The 21,916-nt window shown below is 45.0% G+C and overlaps 3 protein-coding genes across 18 annotated transcripts in view; 1 reads left to right on the forward strand and 2 right to left on the reverse strand.

The window, feature by feature from the left end:
• The window catches only part of LOC121000834 (zinc finger protein 383-like), a 1,218,895-nt gene that overhangs the window by 715,250 nt on the left and 481,729 nt on the right, over positions 1-21,916 (reverse strand). For 9 of the 16 annotated variants that reach the window (XM_040431515.1, XM_040431524.1, XM_040431516.1 and 6 more), the window contains one exon: positions 19,982-20,086. In XM_040431515.1, coding sequence (XP_040287449.1) covers positions 19,982-20,086 — 105 coding nt within the window. Of the gene's footprint in view, positions 1-19,774; positions 19,899-19,981; positions 20,087-20,782; positions 20,840-20,959; positions 21,087-21,916 lie in introns of those variants that run through there. The other 7 variants (XM_040431529.1, XM_040431520.1, XM_040431527.1 and 4 more) reach the window with 5 other exon arrangements.
• LOC121000850 (gastrula zinc finger protein XlCGF26.1-like) overlaps positions 1-21,916 on the forward strand; it is a 106,779-nt gene that overhangs the window by 41,666 nt on the left and 43,197 nt on the right. The window lies entirely within an intron of this gene.
• Positions 7,194-16,649, reverse strand: LOC121001547 (oocyte zinc finger protein XlCOF22-like). The gene is made up of 5 exons (XM_040432670.1): positions 16,099-16,649; positions 15,792-15,980; positions 15,559-15,587; positions 8,148-8,723; positions 7,194-8,063 (listed from the first exon to the last, which is right to left on the reverse strand). The coding sequence occupies exons 1-5, from the start codon at positions 16,647-16,649 to the stop codon at positions 7,285-7,287; spliced, it is 2,124 nt and encodes a 707-aa protein (XP_040288604.1). The 3' UTR covers positions 7,194-7,284.

Below are 21,916 nucleotides of genomic sequence, written 5' to 3' on the forward strand. Positions count from 1 at the left end.
TTCATAAGGGGCAGGCGGAGACAAGGGGGGGCTTGGCGCACAGATCGGAGGGGGGACGGGGGGTACAGACTAACTAATCGGATCGATTGCCGGCAAGGGGCCACTCTGATTGGTCCCTTGCCGGCATTACTGAACTGTATGCTGTCCATGACAGCACCAGGGCAGGGGCAGAAGCTTTAATCCAAGCGCTTTGCAGTGCTTGGATTAAAGAGCTGCCATGACGTCTATACACGTGGTAGCTGCATGGGGTATGTGCAGCTATCACGTATATATACGGATTGCGGTCGTGAAGGGGTTAAACATAGGTTTGGGCCAAATCGGAGTGAACTTGGTATAACCCGTGAGTCCTGCAACAGTTCTAGCCTTCCCCCTCTGTGTATAGTACGGAGCAGGCCAAATCGGTTCCCTACTTTAACCATTGTACCATCCTCTATTGCAGACATTAGGCTTTTACCATTAATCAATGTTTTACAATCCTTCCAGCTGTATTAAGGCCACCATCGTCTCCCCAGCCCCTGATATGCTGCAATTGGGCTGCTAAGTAATATATTCATCTAAGAACAGCAATAGGTCATCGGCGTATAGTGCTACTTTTTCCGTTAATGGGCCATAACGGAGACCTTTCACTGTCTCCGCTCTCCTTAGGGCAGTGCTTCTCAAATAGTGGGGCGCGAGGCTCCGTAAAGGGGGGCTCGTTTGACCTCGGCAAACACTGTCATATTGGATGTCCAGATCGGATTATCCGACTCACTCGCAAGCGGAGTCCCACAAGGCGTCGGTTGCCTAGCAACTCTACGGCTGGAGAGAGGGAGCAGCGCGGCGCGATCACTGGAGATTGTCCCAGCGCAGCCCCAGTAGCAGCCCGACGCGGAGGACAACGTGACCGCCAACGCACGTGACACATGCAAATCGGTCCTCTGTACAGAAAAACGCCTGAAAGAAAGGAGTTGAACACACATAAAAGGGGACACCGCCGATTCAGCCAAAAAAGGTCAGTGTTCTGATGAAAAGGCTTTTATTATGCTTTGAAACGAGTCAACGCGACCTGTAGGGGGCATTCATCCATCTATCCCTTATTGCCATTGCTCTACAACTGATGTAAGTGTGGCTCATTTTTATGCTTTTAATCTTTGTATTTTACAAACTTCTGACAATTAAAAAGGATCACTCTCAGTTGCGCCCTCTTCTCTTTGTAGACACGAAGTGTAGCAGACCCTCAAGTGACATCATGATTTTTTTTTTTAACAGCGATGAGAAGACAGGCGGAGAGAGAAGGAGAGAAGGAGATAAAAGAAAGTCTTCCGAAGGCTAAGACGAGGAAATATGACGAGGCGTATGTAGCGCTTGGCTTCACTGTGACTACGGTGGGAGACGAGGAAAGACCGGTGTGCTTACTAATGTGTAAAAATGTTGGCAGCGGACAGCATGAAGCCAAATAAATTAAGTCGTCACTTAAAGACATTACACCCCAATCACGCTAATAAGCCGCTTGAGTTTTTTCAGCGAAAACGTGTAGAATATTGCAAACAATCATCCCGCTTTCTGACTGCTACTTCAGTAAACCAGCGAGCATTGTTGGCATCATATAAGGTGGCGTACCAAATTGCTCAGTGCAAAAAAACCCACACCATAGCAGAAGAGCTGATACTACCTGCAGCATTAGACATGGTCTCTGTCATGCTGGATGACGCAAGTGCTGCAAAAATAAAAACTATCCCTCTGTCAAATGACACCGTTGCTAGACGTATAAATGACATTGCTGACGATCTTAACGAACAGCTGGTAGATAAACTCAAGGATAAACGTTTTGCCTTACAATTTGATGAAGCAATTGACAGCAACAAAGACTGTTTGTTTATCGCTTATGTACGTTTTGAAATGGCAAATTCCCTGTGTGAGGATCTACTTTTTTGTAAATATGTCAGAGACAGAGCCACGGCTGAAGAGCTATTCAAAATGCTAGACTGCTTCCTGACTGAGAATGGGCTAAAGTGGGAGAATTGCATGGGTGTTTGCAGTGATGGTGAACAGACCATGGCAGGGATGAGAAAAGGACTTCGGACACTCATCAAGAAGGTCTCACCTAATGCTGAGTGGACACACTGGATTTTACATAGAGAAGCACTGGCATCAAGGCACCTTTCCTCTGAATTAAATGAGGTTATGACTGACATTATAGGAGTAGTCAATTTCATAAAAACCAGACCACTAAAAACAAGAGTTTTCTCTGCTATCTGTGAGGAGATGGGAGCTGAACATCAAGCTGTGCTGTTTCACAGTGAAGCAAGGTGGCTGTCACCAGGAAAAGTGTTGTCCCGAGTTTTTGAGCTCAGAGAGGAGATAAGAATGTTTTTGGAGCAGGAGCACAAGTATGACGTTGCAAGAAAGTTTAGTGATGTGAACTTTCTGATGAAACTTGCTTACCTGAGTGACATATTTGGAAAGCTCAATGAACTAAATCTACAGCTTCAGGGGAAAAATCAACACCTCCCTCAGGCCACAGACAAGATCAACTCTTTCACTCGAAAGCTTGCAATGTGGGGCAGGCGACTTGATGAAGGAAGTACCGTGTCATTTGAGAACTTGCAGGAATTTGCTGACACTACTGACTATGATGCCACCTCAGTGATTCCATATTTTAAGCAGCATATTTCATCACTGATAGGATTCTTTACAAAGTACTTCCCTGAAAACAGTTCCCAGTATGACTGGGTGAGAGATTCTTTTAATGCACCAGCTCCTACTGGTTTCAGTCTTGCAGAGGAGGAGCAGTTCATAGAAATCACATCTAACTCCATATTGAGACTAAGTTTCACATCCCAGACACTGAGTGAATTCTGGCTGAGTGTGGAGAAGCAATATCCACTCTTAGGACAAAGAGCTGTGCACATTCTTCTTCCATTTGCAACTTCTTACTTGTGTGAGATTGGCTTCTCTGCTGCTGCTGCTCTGAAAAGCAAATACAGGTCTCGGCTACACATTGAGAAGGAGCTGAGAGTTGCTGTGTCCTGCTTCAAACCCCGCTTCGAAAAGCTATGCATGGCAAAACGTGCTCATTGTAGCCATTAATCCAGACATCACCTCTGATTAAAAAATCAGCTCAAATTATTTTATATATTTTTGTTTAGCAGGTTCGTTTTTTTTTATATTGTGTTCCTTTAAATCCTGTGCTCCTTTAAATCTTTTCTGCTAGTTAATAAAGTTATTCTTTGTTGTAAATTGATCCACATTTCTTTCTTTTTTTATTCTCTTATACGTTAATAAGGATACAGTGTTATGCAGAGGTGTACTTATTACAATTTTATAGACAAATGATACTATTTACAGTCGCGCGGGGGGCGCAAAATGTTTTCTTCTTCCTGGGGGGGGGGGGGGGGGGGCATGACAGAAAATAATTGAGAAGCACTGCCTTAGAGTCTCTACTACCATTGCAAACAATAGGGGAGATTAGGGACACCCTTGCCTGATTCCCCTGTGTAATTTAAAGGACTCGGAGAGCCCCCCGTTTATTCTAAGTCTAGCTGTGGGGCATTTATATAGTAGTTGTATCCACCTAATGAATTCTGGTCCAACCCCCATTTTCTTAAGCACCTTCCATAGGTATCGCCATTCCACGCTGTCGAATGCTTTGGCCGCATCAAGAGATGCGACTGCCGCATTCAAGGCGTGGACCTGGCTCACCTGAATATTTAGGAATAATCTCCTTATATTCACCGCTGTTGACATGTTAGGCAAAAATCCTGCTTGGTCAGTAGGTATGAGCGAAGTTATCACCGAGTTTAACCTATTCGCCAAAAGTTTTGCTAGGATTTTGGCATCTACCTGAAGCAGGGAGATAGTCTGGCGGCAGAGTCCTATAGGCCTATCTTTTCCCGGTTTTCGAATAACTACTATTATTTCTTCATTCATAGACATGGGCAATTTACCTTGACTCTGGGCTTCCTTATAGACCTCTAATAATTGAGGTAATAGTGTAGAGGCATACGTTCTGTATATTTCAACCGATAGCCCATCTCCACCCGGGGCCTTGTTATTTTACATATTACCTCAAAGCATCTTCCATTTCCTTTACAGTTATAGAGGCTTCTAGGAAATTTCTTTGTTCCTCAGGGTAGGGAGTAGCAACTGGTCTAGAAATCCTGCAGTCTCTGTGTAATCAGCATCCGCTTTTGATTCATATAAGGATGAGTAGAACAGGTGCATGACCGCTAATATCTATTCTGATGTCGTGCACAAGTCTCCAGTAGAGTTACGGAGAGCAGCTATATATGCCGATAGTTGTTGGGCCTTAGATATTAGTGCCAGTAATCTTCCTGTTCTCTCCCCCTCCTCATAATACGATTGCTTTTCAAAAAAGCGTTTGTCGCGCTAATAAGCAAGCGATCATTTAGTGCTTGTTGTGCTTCTTTCCAGTGTGCTGCATGTTCTATAGAGGGTTGCTCTACATAATTTGTCTCTGCACTTTCCACCCCCAACAACAGTTTTGTACGGTCACCCTAGTTTGTTTGTTTTTTTTATTTACTTCCGCTATAAGTAACCCTCTTAAGAAGGCCTTCATGGTATCCCACACCACCAAACGAGATGCAGTAGGTAAATTATATGTGAAGAATTCCTTCAGCCTGTCTCCCACTCCCGACAGATCAGCTAAAATTTCCACATTTCGCCTCTGTTCACAGCCGGGGGAAGGAAATTAACAGACGCTAGTACCGGAGAATGATCAGAGAGTCTTCTGGGTAGATATTGTATTTCTTGAATAAGGTGACCCATTTGAGCATTACCCAGAACTAGGTCTATTCTGGATAACGAATCATAGGTACTGGAACAACATGAGTATTGTTGTGTTTGGGGTTTTTTCAACCTCCAGAAATCTAACAGGGAAGCCTCAGCTAAAAGCCTCCCAAATGGAGTAATCCCCTCAGAAGTTAACTGGGTAGATGCCCCCATTCTATCCAGTACCGGGCAGATCACATTGGTAAAATCTCCTAATATTAACGTCGGGACAGTAGGCAAGAACGCGAGAAATGAAAACACTCTCCTAATAACTAGTGATGAATATGTCGGGGGTACATAAATACCAATTATGACACATGGAATATTGAAGATTGTGCCATATAAACAAACATAGAACCCTTCTTCATCTATCTAGTTAGATATACATTTGAAGATTCTATTCTTATGAATGAGTATGCTCACTCACCTCGCATAAGTGGAATAAATGGCATGGAAGCAATGACCCACCCACTGAGGTCTAAGTAAATGAGTCTGGTCCGGCATTAAAGGAGTCTCCTGTAAGCAGCATAGAGGTTCCTGTAAGTAGAGGTTCAAACTTTCCATAATGGCCTTTCTTTTAGTGGCCTCTTTTATCCCTCCTACATTCCAACCGAAAAAACTCACTGGTTTAGCCATATCTATCCCAGGGTGTCATATCTGTGGCCGTAACTTCCCACCCAGTGAAGAGTACCCCTAGCCCATAACTGTGCAGTATCTTATATAACATGTACAAGCACCACAAGGACATTTTCCCCATATCTGCAGATCCTATGTTATTAACCCTAAATAATCCCCGAACTATGCCTAAAATAGGCGATTAACAACTAAAACGCTTGAATGCGCTGGCCTTCCTGATAGGTCCCGATTAAAAAAAAACACCTAACTTTAGGTCCTCGGAATCAAAAAAACACCCGTCAGCAAGGCCAGGTAATCCGGACAGCTAGTCCACCGGAAAAGAGAGAGGTGGCAGCCCTGCAAGTAATAACAGGAACTAAATTAACACATAACAATAACTGTGTTATCTAAACTATTAGAGCTGGTTGCGTCATAGTCTCCCGCTTACTTCCCGGTCATTATTTATATTAAGTTTACAGATGCTAAACAGTATAATATACCCACTGCACGTTATAGATACATGTTCCGCTCAGTTACAAACTCTCTATAGAAATAACATGTAAAGTAAACATTCTAGCATTGGCACATGCATACACCCAGTCAGTCACATTCACGGAGTATGATCATTTACTTGCGCCGGAGCCCAATGAGCCATTCTCAATCTGGTGGCTGTCTTTCCTCACGCAGTTGCCTGTCATGTCTGTCCAGCCATCTGGATGCTTCTTTTGGGTCCTTAAAAAAAACTGGTAGATCCCAGGTCTACTACCCTGAGTTTCGCTGGGTACATCATAGGAGACTCCATATTCTCTCAAGCAATGCTTTATATCAAGGAATCTGGCTCTCTTTTTCTGCACCTTTATTGAGAAATCAGGAAAGAGTGACACCTTGTGGCCATTAATTGAAAGATCCGGTAGCTCCCTGGCCTTTCTAAGAAGAATATCACGATCTCGGCAATGGAGTATTTTCATGAGCACCGGTCTCGGGGGTGCAACCGGTGGCAATGGGCGAGTAGGCACTCTGTGAGCGCGTTGAAGTGCAAACAGCGGAGTTAATGTTTCTGCACCAATCCGCTCTTCTAACCAGGTTTCAAAAAACTCTGTAGGGTTAACACCTTCCACTTTTTCTGGTAATCAAACTAATCTTACATTATTTCGCCTCAGCCGATTTTCCAAGTCATTTTGTTTGGCAGCCAGTATATCTAGCATGCGAGCATGTTCCGTAGTGTCCCTCTTGAGAGGATGTATAGCGTCCTCCATATCGCCCACTTGCTCCTCCAGGGCGGTTGTGCGTTCTGCCAACTTTCGAAAGTCCTGCCTGACTATGTACAGATCTTCTTTTAAGGCTCCCACTTGCATTGTCAGCGCCTTCAGTGACTTGCCGCATTTAGTAATGGCTTGCATGACATCTTTGAGGGTTGGCTCCTCCGATTCGGATTCCTGAGCCTCTGACTCGGTGTCTGCACCACTCGTCTGTAGGATGCCATAGTTAGGGCCGCGTTCTTTTACTGTAGCAGCTTCCAGCCCCTCACTGTCAGAGTCCATGCCCCTATCTGATGGTAGAGCCTCACCCTTGTATCAGAGCGTCTTGTGCTAAGTAGTGCCGCTGAACAAGCATATTGTCCCAGCCGCGCTGCAGCTTCCCGCTGTAGGTCCGCTGTGCGGTCTTGGTGCTTAGGTCTGGCAGAGCCAGAGCCATCTTGCGGGTCCTTGTCTGTGCCTTTCCCTTCTCTTTTCCTGGTCATGGCAGCTAAATTTCGCTATTGTTGTGTTCCCAAGGTCCACCGCAGGGTAAACATGCAAGCAACAGGATTAGGCTAATGTTTGCAGGATAATTGGCTGGGGTAGTGCAGGAGCTCAGCCGACGCACAGCCGCTCACATGCTTGCCCATCAGTCACATTCTTAACATGAATACGGCTTCTCCTTTGTGCAAATTTGCTGATGTCTCTCAAGACTGGATTTCATAGTAAAACATTTCCCACATTCTGAACATGAATATGGCTTCTCTCCTGTATGAATTCTCTGATGACTCTGAAGATGTGATTTCTTAGTAAAACATTTACCACATTCTGAACATGAATACGGCTTCTCTCCTGTGTGAATTCTCTGATGACTCTGAAGATGTGATTTCTGAGTAAAACATTTCCCACATTTTGAACATGAATACGGCTTCTCCTTTGTGTGAACTTTCTGATGTTTCAGAAGATTTGATTTATGAGTAAAACATTTCCCACAGTCTGAACATGAATATGGCTTCTCTCCTGTGTGAATTCTCTGATGAATCTGAAGATCTGATTTCTGATTAAAACATTTCCCACATTCCGAACATGAATGTAGCATGTCCCCTGTGTGAATTCTCTGATGTTTAATAAGATTTGATTTAAGAGTAAAACATTTCCCACATTCTGAACATGAATACGGCTTCTCTCCTGTGTGAATTCTCTGATGACTCTGAAGATGTGATTTCTGAGTAAAACATTTCCCACATTTTGAACATGAATACGGCTTCTCCTTTGTGTGAACTTTCTGATGTTTCAGAAGATTTGATTTATGAGTAAAACATTTCCCACAGTCTGAACATGAATATGGCTTCTCCCCTGTGTGAATTCTCTGATGTTTCAGAAGATTTGATTTATGAGTAAAACATTTCCCACAGTCTGAACATGAATACGGCTTCTCCCCTGTGTGACGTCTGTGATGTAAAAGAAGAGCTGATTTTGTAGCAAAACGCTCTTCACATTCTGAACAAATAAAATGCTTCTCACCTGTGTGAATTCTCTGATGTATAGCAAGATTTGAATTATTAGTAAAACGTTCGCTACATTCTGAACATGAATACGGTTTCTCTCCTGTGTGAATTCTCTGATGGTTTATAAAATGTGATTTCTGAGTAAAACATTTTCCACATTCCGAACATGAATACGGCTTCTCCCCTGTGTGAATTCTCTGATGGTTTATAAAATGTGATTTCTGAGTAAAACATTTCCCACATTCTGAACATGAATACGGCTTCTCTCCCGTGTGAACTCTCTGATGCCTCTCAAGTTCTGATTTGTGAGTAAAACATTTCCCACATTCTGAACATGGATATGACTTCTTCCCTTTCTGAGCTCTTTGGGCTCCCACACTCCTTTTGTGCCTTGCATTCTGGTTAACAGTCTGTGATGAATCAGAAGATCGGATTTGTGTTAAATGATCAAATGACAGAGTTTTGCTGTGAAGAGTGGATGGTACATCTGGGATAATGGCACAATCTTCATACGTATCTGATGCGAGACCCGGATCTTCTGCATTATAATCTGTAGATATCAATTGTCCCTCTGAGCTCCCAGTACAGTCACCTGTCAAGAACAAAACTTTGTAAAATTATTTTTAAATAATATAAAAAATTTAAATAATATTGATATTTTTTAACATAAAAATGCACTTTAGTGCAGGGGAGTGGAGAGGAACAGTGCGGTCATGTATGAGGAAGCCATGGCTATGGAGTCAGCATAAGGCCGGATTACTATTCTCTATTAAAATTCTTTGTATAAAATAATCTGCATTAAAAGGGAACCTGTCACCTGTAGTACGTGGCCCTCACTGGGGCAGCATAGTGTAGTCACAGGCCCGGTGATTTCAGCGGTCTGTCACATCTGTGCTGGCAGTCAGTACTGAGAAGCCGAACTTCACAGTGTGCACCGGGGCTGCGAGGGAGAAGAGTCCAACAAGACGGACTACCTCTACCCTCCCCTGCCTCCGGACCAAGACTGACTGGTTTTCCTATGCACAACAGGAAAGAAACCTGCCAGTGAATGTCGGGAGGAGGCGGACGGTGGGGGTAGTGAGCCTCATCAGACTCATCTCCCTCCTAGCGCTGGCATGGGGTTTGGCCTATCGGTAATCTAAAAGTACTGACTGCCAGCACAGAAGTGATAGCTTCCCTCTAAAGAGCATCTATCGGCAGGATCAACCCCATCAAACTAGGCTTACTGCTTGTTAGAGTTAATCATACTGAGTGAAACGACCCCTCCGTTCTTTAATAAGAGCTCCAAAACTGCATGTGAGGATCAGGAATTATAAGTAAATAATTGTTGCTGTGTCACTAATAAGGGGGCACTGGGAGATCTGTAAAAAGGGGCAAGCGATAGAATTGTCACCAGTGCCCTCCACAAGACCGTCCCTGCTTCCCTGGTGCATTCTATATGCTACATGTCAGACACTGACTATGCTCCTGCTAATGTGCTCCCTGAGGAGTCAGTAAGGGGACCATTAGAGGATGGGTGGGGGGCAGTGCTGGAGTCTTAAGTAGGAGCAGCTCACGGACAGCTGGGAAGCTGAGCAGAGTGGGGGCGATTGCTTACTTATCCGAAATCTCTTAGAATATAGGACCGGCCAGAGGCAACTAGTATTTAGGGTCAGTGACTTGCTTTTATTAGATTCTGCCCTGAAAGTCCAGTCCTGCTGAACGGGTTCACAAAGGGAAGAACAGGTGACAACTCCAGCCTTCTGATCAGCACTGTGGGATACCGAATTTTTTGCCCCATAAGACGCACTTTTTTCCCTCCAAAGTGGGGAAAAATGCCCATGCGTCTTATGGGGCGAATACTAATGAAGAGCTTCCATTATGGAAGCGCTTTATTAGTACCGGAGGACCGGGAAGCGATGAAGGCTCTGTACTCACCACTTCCTGGTCCTCGTCTGTCAGCTGTGCAGGGCTGCGCACAGCGTAAGGGCGCTCTGTGAACTCACGCTGTGCGCGCCAGTTCACAGCACAGCAGACCGAGGAGGAGAAAGAGGAAGACCGAGCACGGGCAGTCAGGAGCGGCGGTGTCCAGAGCAGGAGAGGTAAGTGTGTTTTTTTATTTTTATTTGCGCTGATGGCTGGGGGCTGATATGAGGCTGGGGGCTACATTAGGCTGATGGCTGACATGAGGCTGGAAGCTACATTAGGCTGGGTGCCGACATGAGGCTGGGGGCTACATTAGGCTGATACATGAGTCATTGGGGGTCTGATTGGGGCTGTAAGCTGAAAGCTGATTAGCATTGCGGGTCCGATTGCTGGTATGATCTGAGATCTAATGGAAACTATTTTGTGGTCAAACAATTAAAGGGGTTGTTCAGTTAGTGACCTTTTCTACAGACCCCACATCGAGGTCAGACCCACATATAAGATGTACTTTTCCCCCAAAAAAGTGTGTGGGGGGGGGGAATGTCAGTGCATCTTATTAAGCGAATACTAGTGAGTGCTTCCATTATTCAGTTTTACTGTGTAGGGAATGCAGTAAAAATTAAACCCATTGCACTGTGGGGGAACTGCACTTAGAATTCGATTATTTATTTTTTTTAAGTCATAATGGCTCAGAGAAAGCCGGGAGTAAAAAAAAAAATGGAAATGCAAAGACAAAAAATGGCCCAGGGCTGAAAGGGTTAAGAAAGTAGCGCTGTCCTACCTAGTTGTTACTGGATCCTAAGTGACAATCACGGCCAAGTCAGTCTATAAGACGCACTTTCTCTCCTTGTTATGTGAAGTGTTACCTGAATTCATCTCAAGGGGCTAAGGCAGATCAGGCCTTCCCACCGATGAAGAGAATGTTGGTCTCTCCCGCGTTCTGGTCTATGTTGACCACACCAAGCCTTTTACCCTGTATACTGAGGGAAGCTTGAAGAGGCTGGGGGCAATCCTGACCCAAATTCAAGATGGCAGTGAGCGAGTAATGGCCTATACTAGCAGAGCACCGAGAGGTGGAGGGAAGAACCCGGAGAGAACTATTAGGCCACAGCTGCTGGGGGTAGTACAGGATTTTACCGAGGTGTTTAATGTCATCTTGTTGGCAGCAGAATTTTGTGTAGTGGACAGACAGATATCGCCAAGTGCCTTGGGACACCGCCGTCTTGGGGTGGGGGGTGCAGAGCAGCAGTAAATGGCCAGGAGGACAAAGATCAAATACAAGGTACGGTACTGACATAGCAGTGGGGATACTGCTGTTCTGTGACCCAGTAGAAACAGCCAGTGGTCCCAGTAATACAATGTTAGAAGATATAACCTTCCTCTTCCATGGCTGAGATCTATGACTAAGCCCCCATACTCTTACAGCCAACCGAACATTCAAATACAATGGTAAAGAAATCGGCTGGCGCTCTCTATCTGGCTCTGTATGGATCAAGCACAGAACCAAGTAGGTTAACCTACTAACACGTGTACTTCCATAATCAGAACATTAGGACGATTGTGGACATCCAGATGTATACTTACCTGTAAGTGGAATGCTATGTGTTGTTTTTTTTTTTTTTCATTTTATTTTAGTTTTAATGTTCATGTGCATTGACAGTATATATTGTTAGTGCGATATTTTAATAAAAAATTTTTTTTTATATTTTCAAATGTTTTTATTTAAGGTTAACATAAGATAAAACATTTTAATAGGAGCAGTAATATTGATCAGTATTATTTATGACATGTCTCTGGTGATGGTCCCAAAATAAGCAGATAGAGCAATATATTAAAGTCATTTCGTCAACTTTGGTTTTTTAGGAGGGAAATGAGGGATGGGGAAAGGATGGACATGGGGAAAATGTGGTGAAAGAACCATTACAGAATTCTCTGCAAACCGCAGAGCAAGTAAAACATAACATTAGCCCAACTCATTCATCTCCTCTCCATATTCAGTACATGTAAAGTCTAAACATACACACGGCGCGCAGGGACCACATTGAGCCCTCAGATTAGATCATATCCCCGATATAGGCGGGTCATTCAATAAGATTAGTGTCTGGTACCAGGGGTATTTAGAAATTTGTAGTAACTGGTGGTATGTCCCCATAAGGTAGGAGTATGTTTGAGGGAGGCCTGTAAAGCCGGACTCCATTCTCGAGGGGTTAGGTTGGGTAGTAACTTCTGAAGATAGCTGCTGGCTTGTGAGGGAAGAAACTTAACTAATGGTGGGGTATTTAGTTTTGAGAGTTTCAAAAGACAGAATCTTATGTGTGGCGTGGTCCAAGTGGCTGAGCAAAGTTATACCTCCCTTATACCAGTCAAAAAAAATCTCTATGTGGTGACCCTATTTGGAAATGTGGGTTAGCTAAGAGGCTCATATGTAATGAAATGTGGGAGTGTAAATTTTTGAGAATTCTCATTTTTTGCCACGCCCGCCAGGTCAACATTATTAGAATGTTTTCCCTGGCTCGTTCTGGGATCTGTCCCATTGGGGGTATGGAGAAGGTTACAGAGGGCTAGTCCGGGTATAAATGCCTGTTCCTGACCCCTATTTGAGAACATGGACATGTGGTGTATCCAGTCTATAGCAATTCTCATGAGAGCTACGATATTATAAGCCCTTATGTTAGTAAAGTTCAACCCCCCATTCAATCTGGGCCATTGTAGGACAATATAAGGTATCCTGGGGCGGCGACCCTGCCAGATAAATGTACGGTATAGACAGCTGATTTTCTTCTGATCCCTAGGGCGTAAATAGATTGGTAGGGAATGTAAAAGGTATAACAGGCGGGGGAATTCCACCATCATGAGAAGGTACACCCGCCCCATATAAGACAAAGGAAGGTGTCGCCAGCCTGCCAATGTGTCCTCAAGCGCACGTATATAGGGAGCGACATTTGCATTGTATAATTTGCCCGGTGACTTAATGATCTGTACCCCCAGGTATGATATAGAGTGCGAGCGCCACTGAAATGGGAAGTGAGCAGTCCACCTCGGTCTCGTGTGGCCTTTAAGAAGCATGGCTTCAGATTTATCAAAATTTAGAGTATATCCCAAGAGCTGTCCAATATCGGTAAGATTCTGTAATGTTTGTGGGAGTTTAATTTCAGGGTTTTTAAAAATCAACAGAATCTAATCTGCAAATGCCGCCAGAGCGACTAAATTATGACTATGTTGTGTGGAGTGGCTGTAAATGATGTAAGAGGGGGTCCAAAGAGATATTAAAAAGTAAAGGAGAGAGATGACAGCCATGTCTAGTGCCCCTAAAAATATCCAAGTAGGGGGTGTTATAGCCATTCATTGTGAGCGTAGGGCGGACATCCGATTGGAGATGGCAAACAAAATCAGAGAATACCGGGCCGAATCCTCTGCGAGATAAAGCAGCATTCAGAAAGGGCCATGACACTTTATAAAACGCATTTTCGACATCTAGACTTAATATTAGTGGGGGGGGGGGGGCATTACCATCTCGTGTCTCAAGGGTGGCGGCTACACCTGCCCTGATGTTTTTGACAGATTGTCTAGATTTAATGAAACCTCTTTGTGAGGGGTGTATGATTTTGGGGAGGATATTTTGTAATCTAATTGATAGAATTTTCGCAATGAATTTGTAATCACTATTCAGAAGGGATATAGGTCTATAAGACTGAGGCAGTGTCACATCTTTATTTGGTTTGGGAAGTAATATTGTCCTAGAGTCTAGGAACAAGTCCACCGCCACATGGTCTTTATATATGGCATTGTAGAGCTTGGTTAGTACAGGGATGATCTCAGGATTAAGCATTTTGTAATATTCGTTACAGAGTCCGTCAGGACCAGGGGCTTTGTTGTTGGGCCAGCAGGAAATCACATTTGGTACCTCAGCCTCTGTAATGTTCACGTCTAGGACTGATTGTTGTTCCTCCGTAAGGGTAGAGAGGTCCAGAGAATCGAGGAAGGAGGCTATTTTGTCCGGGTCTGTTGGGGTAGCCCTGTATAAATCCTCATAGTACGAGTGAAAAATGTCTCTGATCTTTCCTATCTCAGTAGTAATATCCATAGAGGCGGGATCATGTAAGGAGTGAATGTGGGCATGTTTAGTGCGGTTTTGGGTTAGACGTGCCAGGAGACGTCCCGGTTTATTTGCCTCCCTATAGAATTTGTTCTGATCCAGTCGGGTCAGCCAAATTGCCCGACTCTGAACAAATGATTCTAATATCCGACTAGTTTCTTCATATACTTGTTTAGTGTGGCAAAAAAAAAAAGGGTGAAGGAAGATCCAGCTCCAAATCGCAACAGGAAAAAAAATTCTTCATTCACGGTAAAATCTTCACATACAGGACAATTTGTCAACGCGTTTCAGACCATATATCAATTGCGGTCCTTCCTCATGACATACTTGTTTGGTGTGGGAGGAAGGGGAATAAATATATGACTGTTGGGATGTAAGCAGGTTTTTATGTAGGAAAGAATTTTTCCGCCGCCTTTCTGCATTTCAATCGAGTGCAATGGATGATGTGTCCTCTAAGCACTGCCTTAGAAGTTGCCCATCGGTATGGAAGGTTAACAAGGTGTTCAATGTTATCATCCACAAAATTAACCCAATGTATTTTAAGGTAGTAATGGAATTCGTCCGACTTGTATAGATATGTGGGAAATTTCCATAGCCTAGTTCTAATTTGAGATTCAAGGGCTTGTAGTCTTGGATAGTATGGAAAAGGAAAGATGATATTAATAAATGGTCAAGTCTTGAAAAGCTAGCATGTGCTGCCAAGTAGAAGGTATACTCGGGAGGTGGTGTGATAAATTCTCCACGGGTCACATAGTGAGACCGCTTCCATTAAATTGGTGAGGTCTCTGGAAGACGGTCTAAGTGATGTTTGTGGAGCGGATTTATCTAGAGTGGGGTAGATGGTGGTATTAAAATCGCCTTCAACAATTAGATTAGGGTCTGCTCTAGGTAGGAGGAGGGCCTGGAGTCTGGCAAAAAAATCTGTGTCCGTCTGATTAGGGGCATATATGTTTAAAAGAGCGTATGACTTCCACGCTATTTGTATTCGGAGCAATATATATCTGCCCCCTTTGTCTTCCAGATCTTTCTCTACTGATACTCCTAAGCCCCTTCTGAATTGTATGGCTACCCCTCTGGCTTTAGACGTATAGTCCGATGAATAACATCCATTAAGCCAAGTCGCCCGTAGGTCCCTATTGGACCCTTGCTTCCAATGTGTTTCTTGTAAGAATATTACATACGGTTTCATGCGTTTTAAATGGATGAGGACCTTTATTCGTTTAACTGAGTTATTGAGGCCCGCTACATTTCAAGATATTATTTTAAGTGTGGAGGGGGTGTGGTAGTCCCCTGTGTCATGAGATGTGTGTGATGTCATTTGATCTCGGGGTTGTGGTGTAAAGATTCAAGAATTGCATCATGACTAACCATTCCCCATCGTCCCAGCAGCGACAGAGAACAAAGTGGTGAGACCGAAGTGGAGTACCCGGGAGCCCGCGCACCGTGGCCAAGTTCCTGGAGGAGGAAAACAAGAGGCAATGAGTGGGCAATAATAGAAACAAAAAATAAAATAAAAGCATAAACCATTGCACAACATTACTGCAAAGGCGGGTCTCAATGTAAAGGAAACAGTGTCCCGCAGATAAGTACTGCGGGGGCTGTGAGACCCACATGTTGCCCACGATGGTGAGATTATGGGTATAGAAAGGTACATGGTACCCTCCCATTATGGTGATACAGGCTTCAGTTTTCTGGATCAAGGCAGAAGTGGCGTCGGGCATCACGCGGATCTTCAAAAATCTGTTGCCTGCCATTCTCCAGAACTCGTAATTTTGCCGGATAAAGCAATTGGAATCAGATCGCCCTGTCGTGGAGACCTTGACATATCGGGGTAAATGCTCTCCGTTTCTGGGAGACCGATGCGGAAAAGTCCTGAAAGAGCAAGATGTTGTGTCCTCGTATTTTCAGGATCCGTTGGCGTCAGTATGTGCATAGGATCTGTTCTTTAATCGTCCAATTCCAATACTTTGCGATGACTGGACGGGGTCTTGGGTTGTCCATTCCAGCTGGTTTAGGTGGTCCAATCCTGTGTACCTGTTCAATATGGAGTTTATCAGTCGACATCTCCAGGCCCAATGCCGCAGGTATGTCCACCGCAAGATATGTGAGTAGGTCGTCTTCAGTGACATTCTCCGGGATGCCTATAAATCTAAGGTTATTGCGGCGATCTCGATTCTCCAGGTCCTCTAGTTTAGCAGTTAAAGCCGACTCTGCTTCTCTGCATTGTTGTATGGTGCGTTCCAAGTTGGAGATGGTTATCTCCTGAGCTCCGTGTTTATTCTCTATATCTGAGATTTTTTGAGAGTTTGTAGTAATTAGTTGTAAGGCAGAGCTAATAGAGGAATGGAGTACCTCCAGTCTTTTGTCAAAGAGAGGTAGGAGAACCCTGGACACTTCTTGAGCCACGGTAGAGGAGACATTACAATCTTCCACCGGTGAGTGCGAAGTGTCGTATCTAGGGGAGAGGTTAGGTTGCGTGATGTCACCATCTGTAATAAGTTCAGACAAGAAGGGCATATCTGAGGCTGATTGAGAGGGTTCTTGGGTGTTCCTGGGTGTTTTTTTTGGCAATTTGCCTGCAGATTTGGACATTTTAGTTGAGGTATTAGTGGTGGCTATGTCAGATTGCATCTGAGAGGTGGTACCTGTTGTTTTAGAAGAGTTTTTTGCCACAAATTTGTCCATAATCAGTGTCAAGTTTCAGCCTGTGTATCTGATGTGTAAATTGTGTTAGGTATTTGGGAGGGTACTCCTTTTAAGAGATATTTATACCATTAGGAAGACAAAGCTAAATTTGGCCATAAAAAGTTGCAGAAGCATCAGTGCTGGTGATAGATGGTGTTATTCCGTAATTGGCTACAAGTTGTCACTATTGGCTCAAAAGTAACTGTGAGGGAATTTCCAGCATGAAGAGGGAAGCGCCGTGGTGAAAATACTTACAAGTCCCTTGTACTACAGGTACCGCCCTTTCTTCACTCCAGGATTGGGGTCTGTGTAGGATCGCTGGTTTCCCTTGTGTCCCAGCAGCAGGTATTGTACACTGGGGGTGGGGAGGGTGCAGGCCTCGGTAGTGAGGGTGTTTGTCAAGGCCTTAATGATATGTTTGCGACCCTTGGGCATCCTCTCCTCCTCAAGAAACCTCTCGGTTAGTATGGTATTGCAGGCACCGACTCAGTTGTTGGCCCTGATAGCTAGGATTGAAGAGGCCCAGCGTCAGTAAGGACGTTCAGGCCGAGGTTGTGCAGATCGGCGGCCTCCACAAGTGCCGTGCGGCTCACTGCGGGACTCCGGGGCAGTAATGTCTGTCGCCCTTCAAGCTGCGCTGGCACAGAGGACTTGTCCCCTCTTCAGTGTCGCGTCAGATGACATTTTTGAAAGCCGATGGCAGCGGATTTCGTGGCTGATGTGGAGAGCGCTGTTAAGATGTGTCCATACTGGATGCCCCGCCCCCCGGAACTCCTGTTTTATCATATATACCACATGTTCTGTGATTGATCCATACAGAGCCAGATAGAGAGCGCCGGCCTATTTCTTTACCATTACATTTTCCTTTTCTCACAGTGGGTTTGTCTTAAGGTGTCTGCACCCGCTCCATACTTAGGTGTAGTATAAGCCACTGGACATTTACTCTTTTTTTAATCATTCAAATAATTGCTCCTAGAATGAGGTGTCAGGAGGAAGAGGAACCTGCAGTGGAGGTGGGAGCCGAAATCCTATGAAGTGGCATGGCAGCCCAATCCTCATCATTTTTTTGCAGATTACGGAAGGTACCCGCGGCCTGTATGGACGACACATATGGTGACACCTTGCACATTCATAATTTGGACACCAGAATCCATTGCAGTCCAAAGTGTGACATGAGGCCTGTGAAATGCTGCACAGAGGAACACCAGGACACGTCCAGGAGATTCATGGAAGAGACCTGTCACCCTGATATTACTGAGCAAGTCCTGGAGAGTCACAGCGCAGACCTGAGGGAGTCGTTACCACCTTGGTGTAATGGGCTAGGATCAGCGGGAACACTCCTACTGCTTCCTCTTCTCCTGTCTACTAGTATGTTTGGGGCAGTTCCTATGTATTATACAGTAGCTGATCTCTTGCTCAGCCGACCGCTCTTCTGTAGCTCACCTTGTTTGGAGAGGAGCTCCTGACTGGTTAGCCTCGCTGTAAATATTCCTAGTTTCTGCAGGGGGCTGCTGGTTATAGTGTAAGCTCTGTGCTTTTCAATCCCGTAATCCTTTTATTTTCTAGTATCTCTCCTAGTTTTCTTCAGTGAACCTTTGTTCTTATGGTTATGGTGGATTTACATGAGCCAATTATTGGGCAGATTATCAGGAACGACAATCTGCCTGTGTAAATGTGCCGCTGATCACCTAATAAACAAGCGAAACTGGCCTTAGTGTCCTCCTGTTTGTTTTAGGGTCAGTTTTACAGATTTGTGTTTTCCATAAGAATATGTTTAGGGAAAGTGAGGGTTAGTGCTGGTATTGGGGTCAGCGTCTAAGGACAGATCCAAGGAAAGCTCCAGTCAGGGTCACTTATTGTCTGTTCAATCATCCGCTCACCATATAACCCCCATCATCCGTTTGTTCCACCATCTGATCACCATCCCCATCTTGGTCCAGTCATCTACTGATGACTTCTATATCTGATATGTGCTTTGTATTATTCTTCATGGGACGGTCCGGCTGTTAAACAGTTTGGTCCTACTGCAAGTCCTGGGGGTATCTGAGTACTGGAGGACACTGTAAGAACATGGGGAAGGCGCCTGCTATAGGGGAAGTCCAGTACAGGGTCATTACAGTTACAGACTCGTCTCTGCTTCATTTAGTGGTCACTACTCACCTGGGCTCTTATCTGTAGGACTGTCCTCCTCACACTGGTCATCACCCCTCACATCTGTCTCTGTAGGGATCTCTTCCTTGTATTCCTCATCGCCCCTCACATCTGTCTCTGTAGGAATGTCCTCCTTGTATTCCTCATCGCCCCTCACATCTGTCTCTGTAGGAACCTCCTTGTATTCCTCATCGCCCCTCACATCTGTCTCTGTAGGAATCTCCTCCTTGTATTCCTCATCACCCCTCACATCTGTCTCTGTAGGAATGTCCTCCTTGTATTCCTCATCGCCCCTCACATCTGTCTCTGTAGCATTAATATTGCGCAGATCTTCATCCTGACATAAAATCTGTGAAGCAAATATTGTAAGTTACAGGACAGTCGGACAAGTTGCAAGAAATATTTTCCATGACCACAAAAGATCGTTAAAGGGGTCATCATCCAACTTTAACCTTTTTTAACGGATCCCTTCAGAGTGACCGGACTTGTGGTGGGTTCATACTAACCTGATCCCCACCGCTTGTTGCCGGCTTCATCACTCCACGACCGCCTCCGCAGGTACTGGGACTCTGGGAATCAACATCCCATTGATGGGGGCATGTGACCACTGCAGCCAATCACTGGACGCAGCAGTGACCAGCGATAGGGAAAATCTCTGTTACCTGACCATCGTGTGGAAGGAGAGGACGCGGACATCTCTCTGGTGTTGTCCTCTGACTGGATCTCTCTGCAGGAGACACAGAGACTGGACTCAGACTTTACAGACAGAGAATTCCAGGACATTTGTATTTAGTCCTGTCCGTTACCTGGAGATGTGAGGGGCTGGTCCTCCTCCATCTTGACCTCCTTGTACAGACCCTTGTGTCCTTCTAAATACTCCCACTCCTCCATGGAGAAATAGACAGCGACATCCTGACACCTTAGAGGAACCTGACAACACAATGACACCGTCATCACCCAGACCCCTCCAGTGCTGTGACTGTATAATGTCCCCGCATTCCCGGCGGTGTCACCTCTCCAGTCAGCAGCTCCATCATCTTGTGGACGACTTCTAGGATCTTCTCATTGTTCTTCTCATGTATCAGATTACTAGACGTCTTCTTCACCGTGGAGTAATCCTGTTCATTGAAGACATAATAATAAATGTCACCATGTACATTCCAGAGTCCATCACTTCTACAGCCATGTCCACCTGTAATTACCATAGATAATGGTGTCATGTGACATCATCAGAACCTCTCACCTCTCCAGTCACATCACCTGTAATTACCATAGATAATGATGTAATGTGACATCATCAGAACCTCTCACCTCTCCAGTCACATCACCTGTAATTACCATAGATAATGGTGTAATGTGACATCATCAAAACCTCTCACCTCTCCAGTCACATCACCTGTAATTACCATAGATAATGGTGTAATGTGACATCATCAGAACCTCTCACCTCTCCAGTCACATCCCCTGTAATTACCATAGATAATGGTGTAATGTGACATCATCAGAACCTCTCACCTCTCCAGTCACATCCCCTGTAATTACCATAGATAATGATGTAATGTGACATCATCAGAACCTCTCACCTCTCCAGTCACATCCCCTGTAATTACCATAGATAATGATGTAATGTGACATCACCAGAACCTCTCACCTCTCCAGTCACATCCCCTGTAATTACCATAGATAATGGTGTAATGTGACATCATCAGAACCTCTCTCCTCTCCAGTCACATCCCCTGTAATTACCATAGATAATGGTGTAATGTGACATCACCAGAACCTCTCACCTCTCCAGTCACATCCCCTGTAATTACCATAGATAATGGTGTAATGTGACATCATCAGAACCTCTCACCTCTCCAGTCACATCCCCTGTAATTACCATAGATAATGATGTAATGTGACATCATCAGAACCTCTCACCTCTCCAGTCACATCACCTGTAATTACCATAGATAATGATGTAATGTGACATCATCAGAACCTCTCACCTCTCCAGTAAGCAGGAAGAGTATCTCCAGGGTAAGATCTAATATCCTCTCCGCCATCTTGTCCCCGTCTCCATCCATTATCTGGTACTGATGATGTCATCGGACAATCCTATATCACAGGAACCTGAATGGAAGAAGAGGAGTCAATGTAGAATCCGCATGAAATCCCATAGAAATGCTTATAACGACCGAGGATGATGAGGGACATTTGGGGAGAAATCAGAGGAGATGAGGTCTTCTCTCTATTGTCTGGATTGATGACTAGAAGATCTCGGAGGAGCGACCCGATTCTGGGGCCGGAGCCAGACTTTGTTTTTTCGAAGGCCCCAATTACATAATAAATTGTCCACCAGCAGCTCGAGACCAGATCCGGTTCATCCTTCACATGGAGGCTGCACCGGAAGGAGCGGAACGTTAGAACTGCCTGAGCTGTATCTGCAGGACTGACTGGACAGTGAGGGGACTATAACCTGTGACCACGTAGGTGTGGACTGTGCGGAGCCCCCACGTGGCCTGCAGCATGTGGGACACGCCCTGCGCAAGTTACAAACCAGGACACGAGAAGATGGAATATAAAGAGGGGTCTAGAAAAGCAGCGCGTGGCTCTGCATCTCCAGCCTGGACGGGACCCCTAAGGGCCGGACCTGGTGAGAGATAAGGGGGGGGGGGTCCGGTGAAGGCCATTAATCGGCGGGAAGCTGAATGGTCCACGGGTCACGGACCTCACAGCCAAACAGGACAGTTACCTAAACAGGACCTCACCCTCCCGGCTGGTACAGAGGGATCCCCAGTGTGATGGGGATGATGGGCAAGTAGTCATGGAGCGGACCATGGGGAACCTCCTCTCTGATTGGTCCTTTATAGTCACATGGTATTTAAAAAGCTGGAAGCAGCAACTGTGAACAAGTAACATTGGATTCTATGGATTTTACATTTTAACAGGAATTTTCAGACGTT

The sequence above is a fragment of the Bufo bufo genome, chromosome 5 (assembly GCF_905171765.1).
Source record: "Bufo bufo chromosome 5, aBufBuf1.1, whole genome shotgun sequence".
NCBI lineage: Eukaryota > Metazoa > Chordata > Amphibia > Anura > Bufonidae > Bufo > Bufo bufo.

What these genes read in the sequence shown, in the direction of transcription:
- LOC121001547 (XM_040432670.1), bottom strand. Translation starts at nt 16,649, where the DNA reads ATGCCCTTCTTGTCTGAACTTATTACAGATGGTGACATCACGCAACCT. An exon ending in CCCCGTCCAGTCATCGCAAA is followed by an intron (nt 15,981 to 16,098) that starts GTATTGGAATTG and finishes TCGGTCTCCCAG; the next exon opens with AAACGGAGAGCATTTACCCC. An exon ending in TGTATCACCATAATGGGAGG is followed by an intron (nt 15,588 to 15,791) that starts GTACCATGTACC and finishes TTCCTCCTCCAG; the next exon opens with GAACTTGGCCACGGTGCGCG.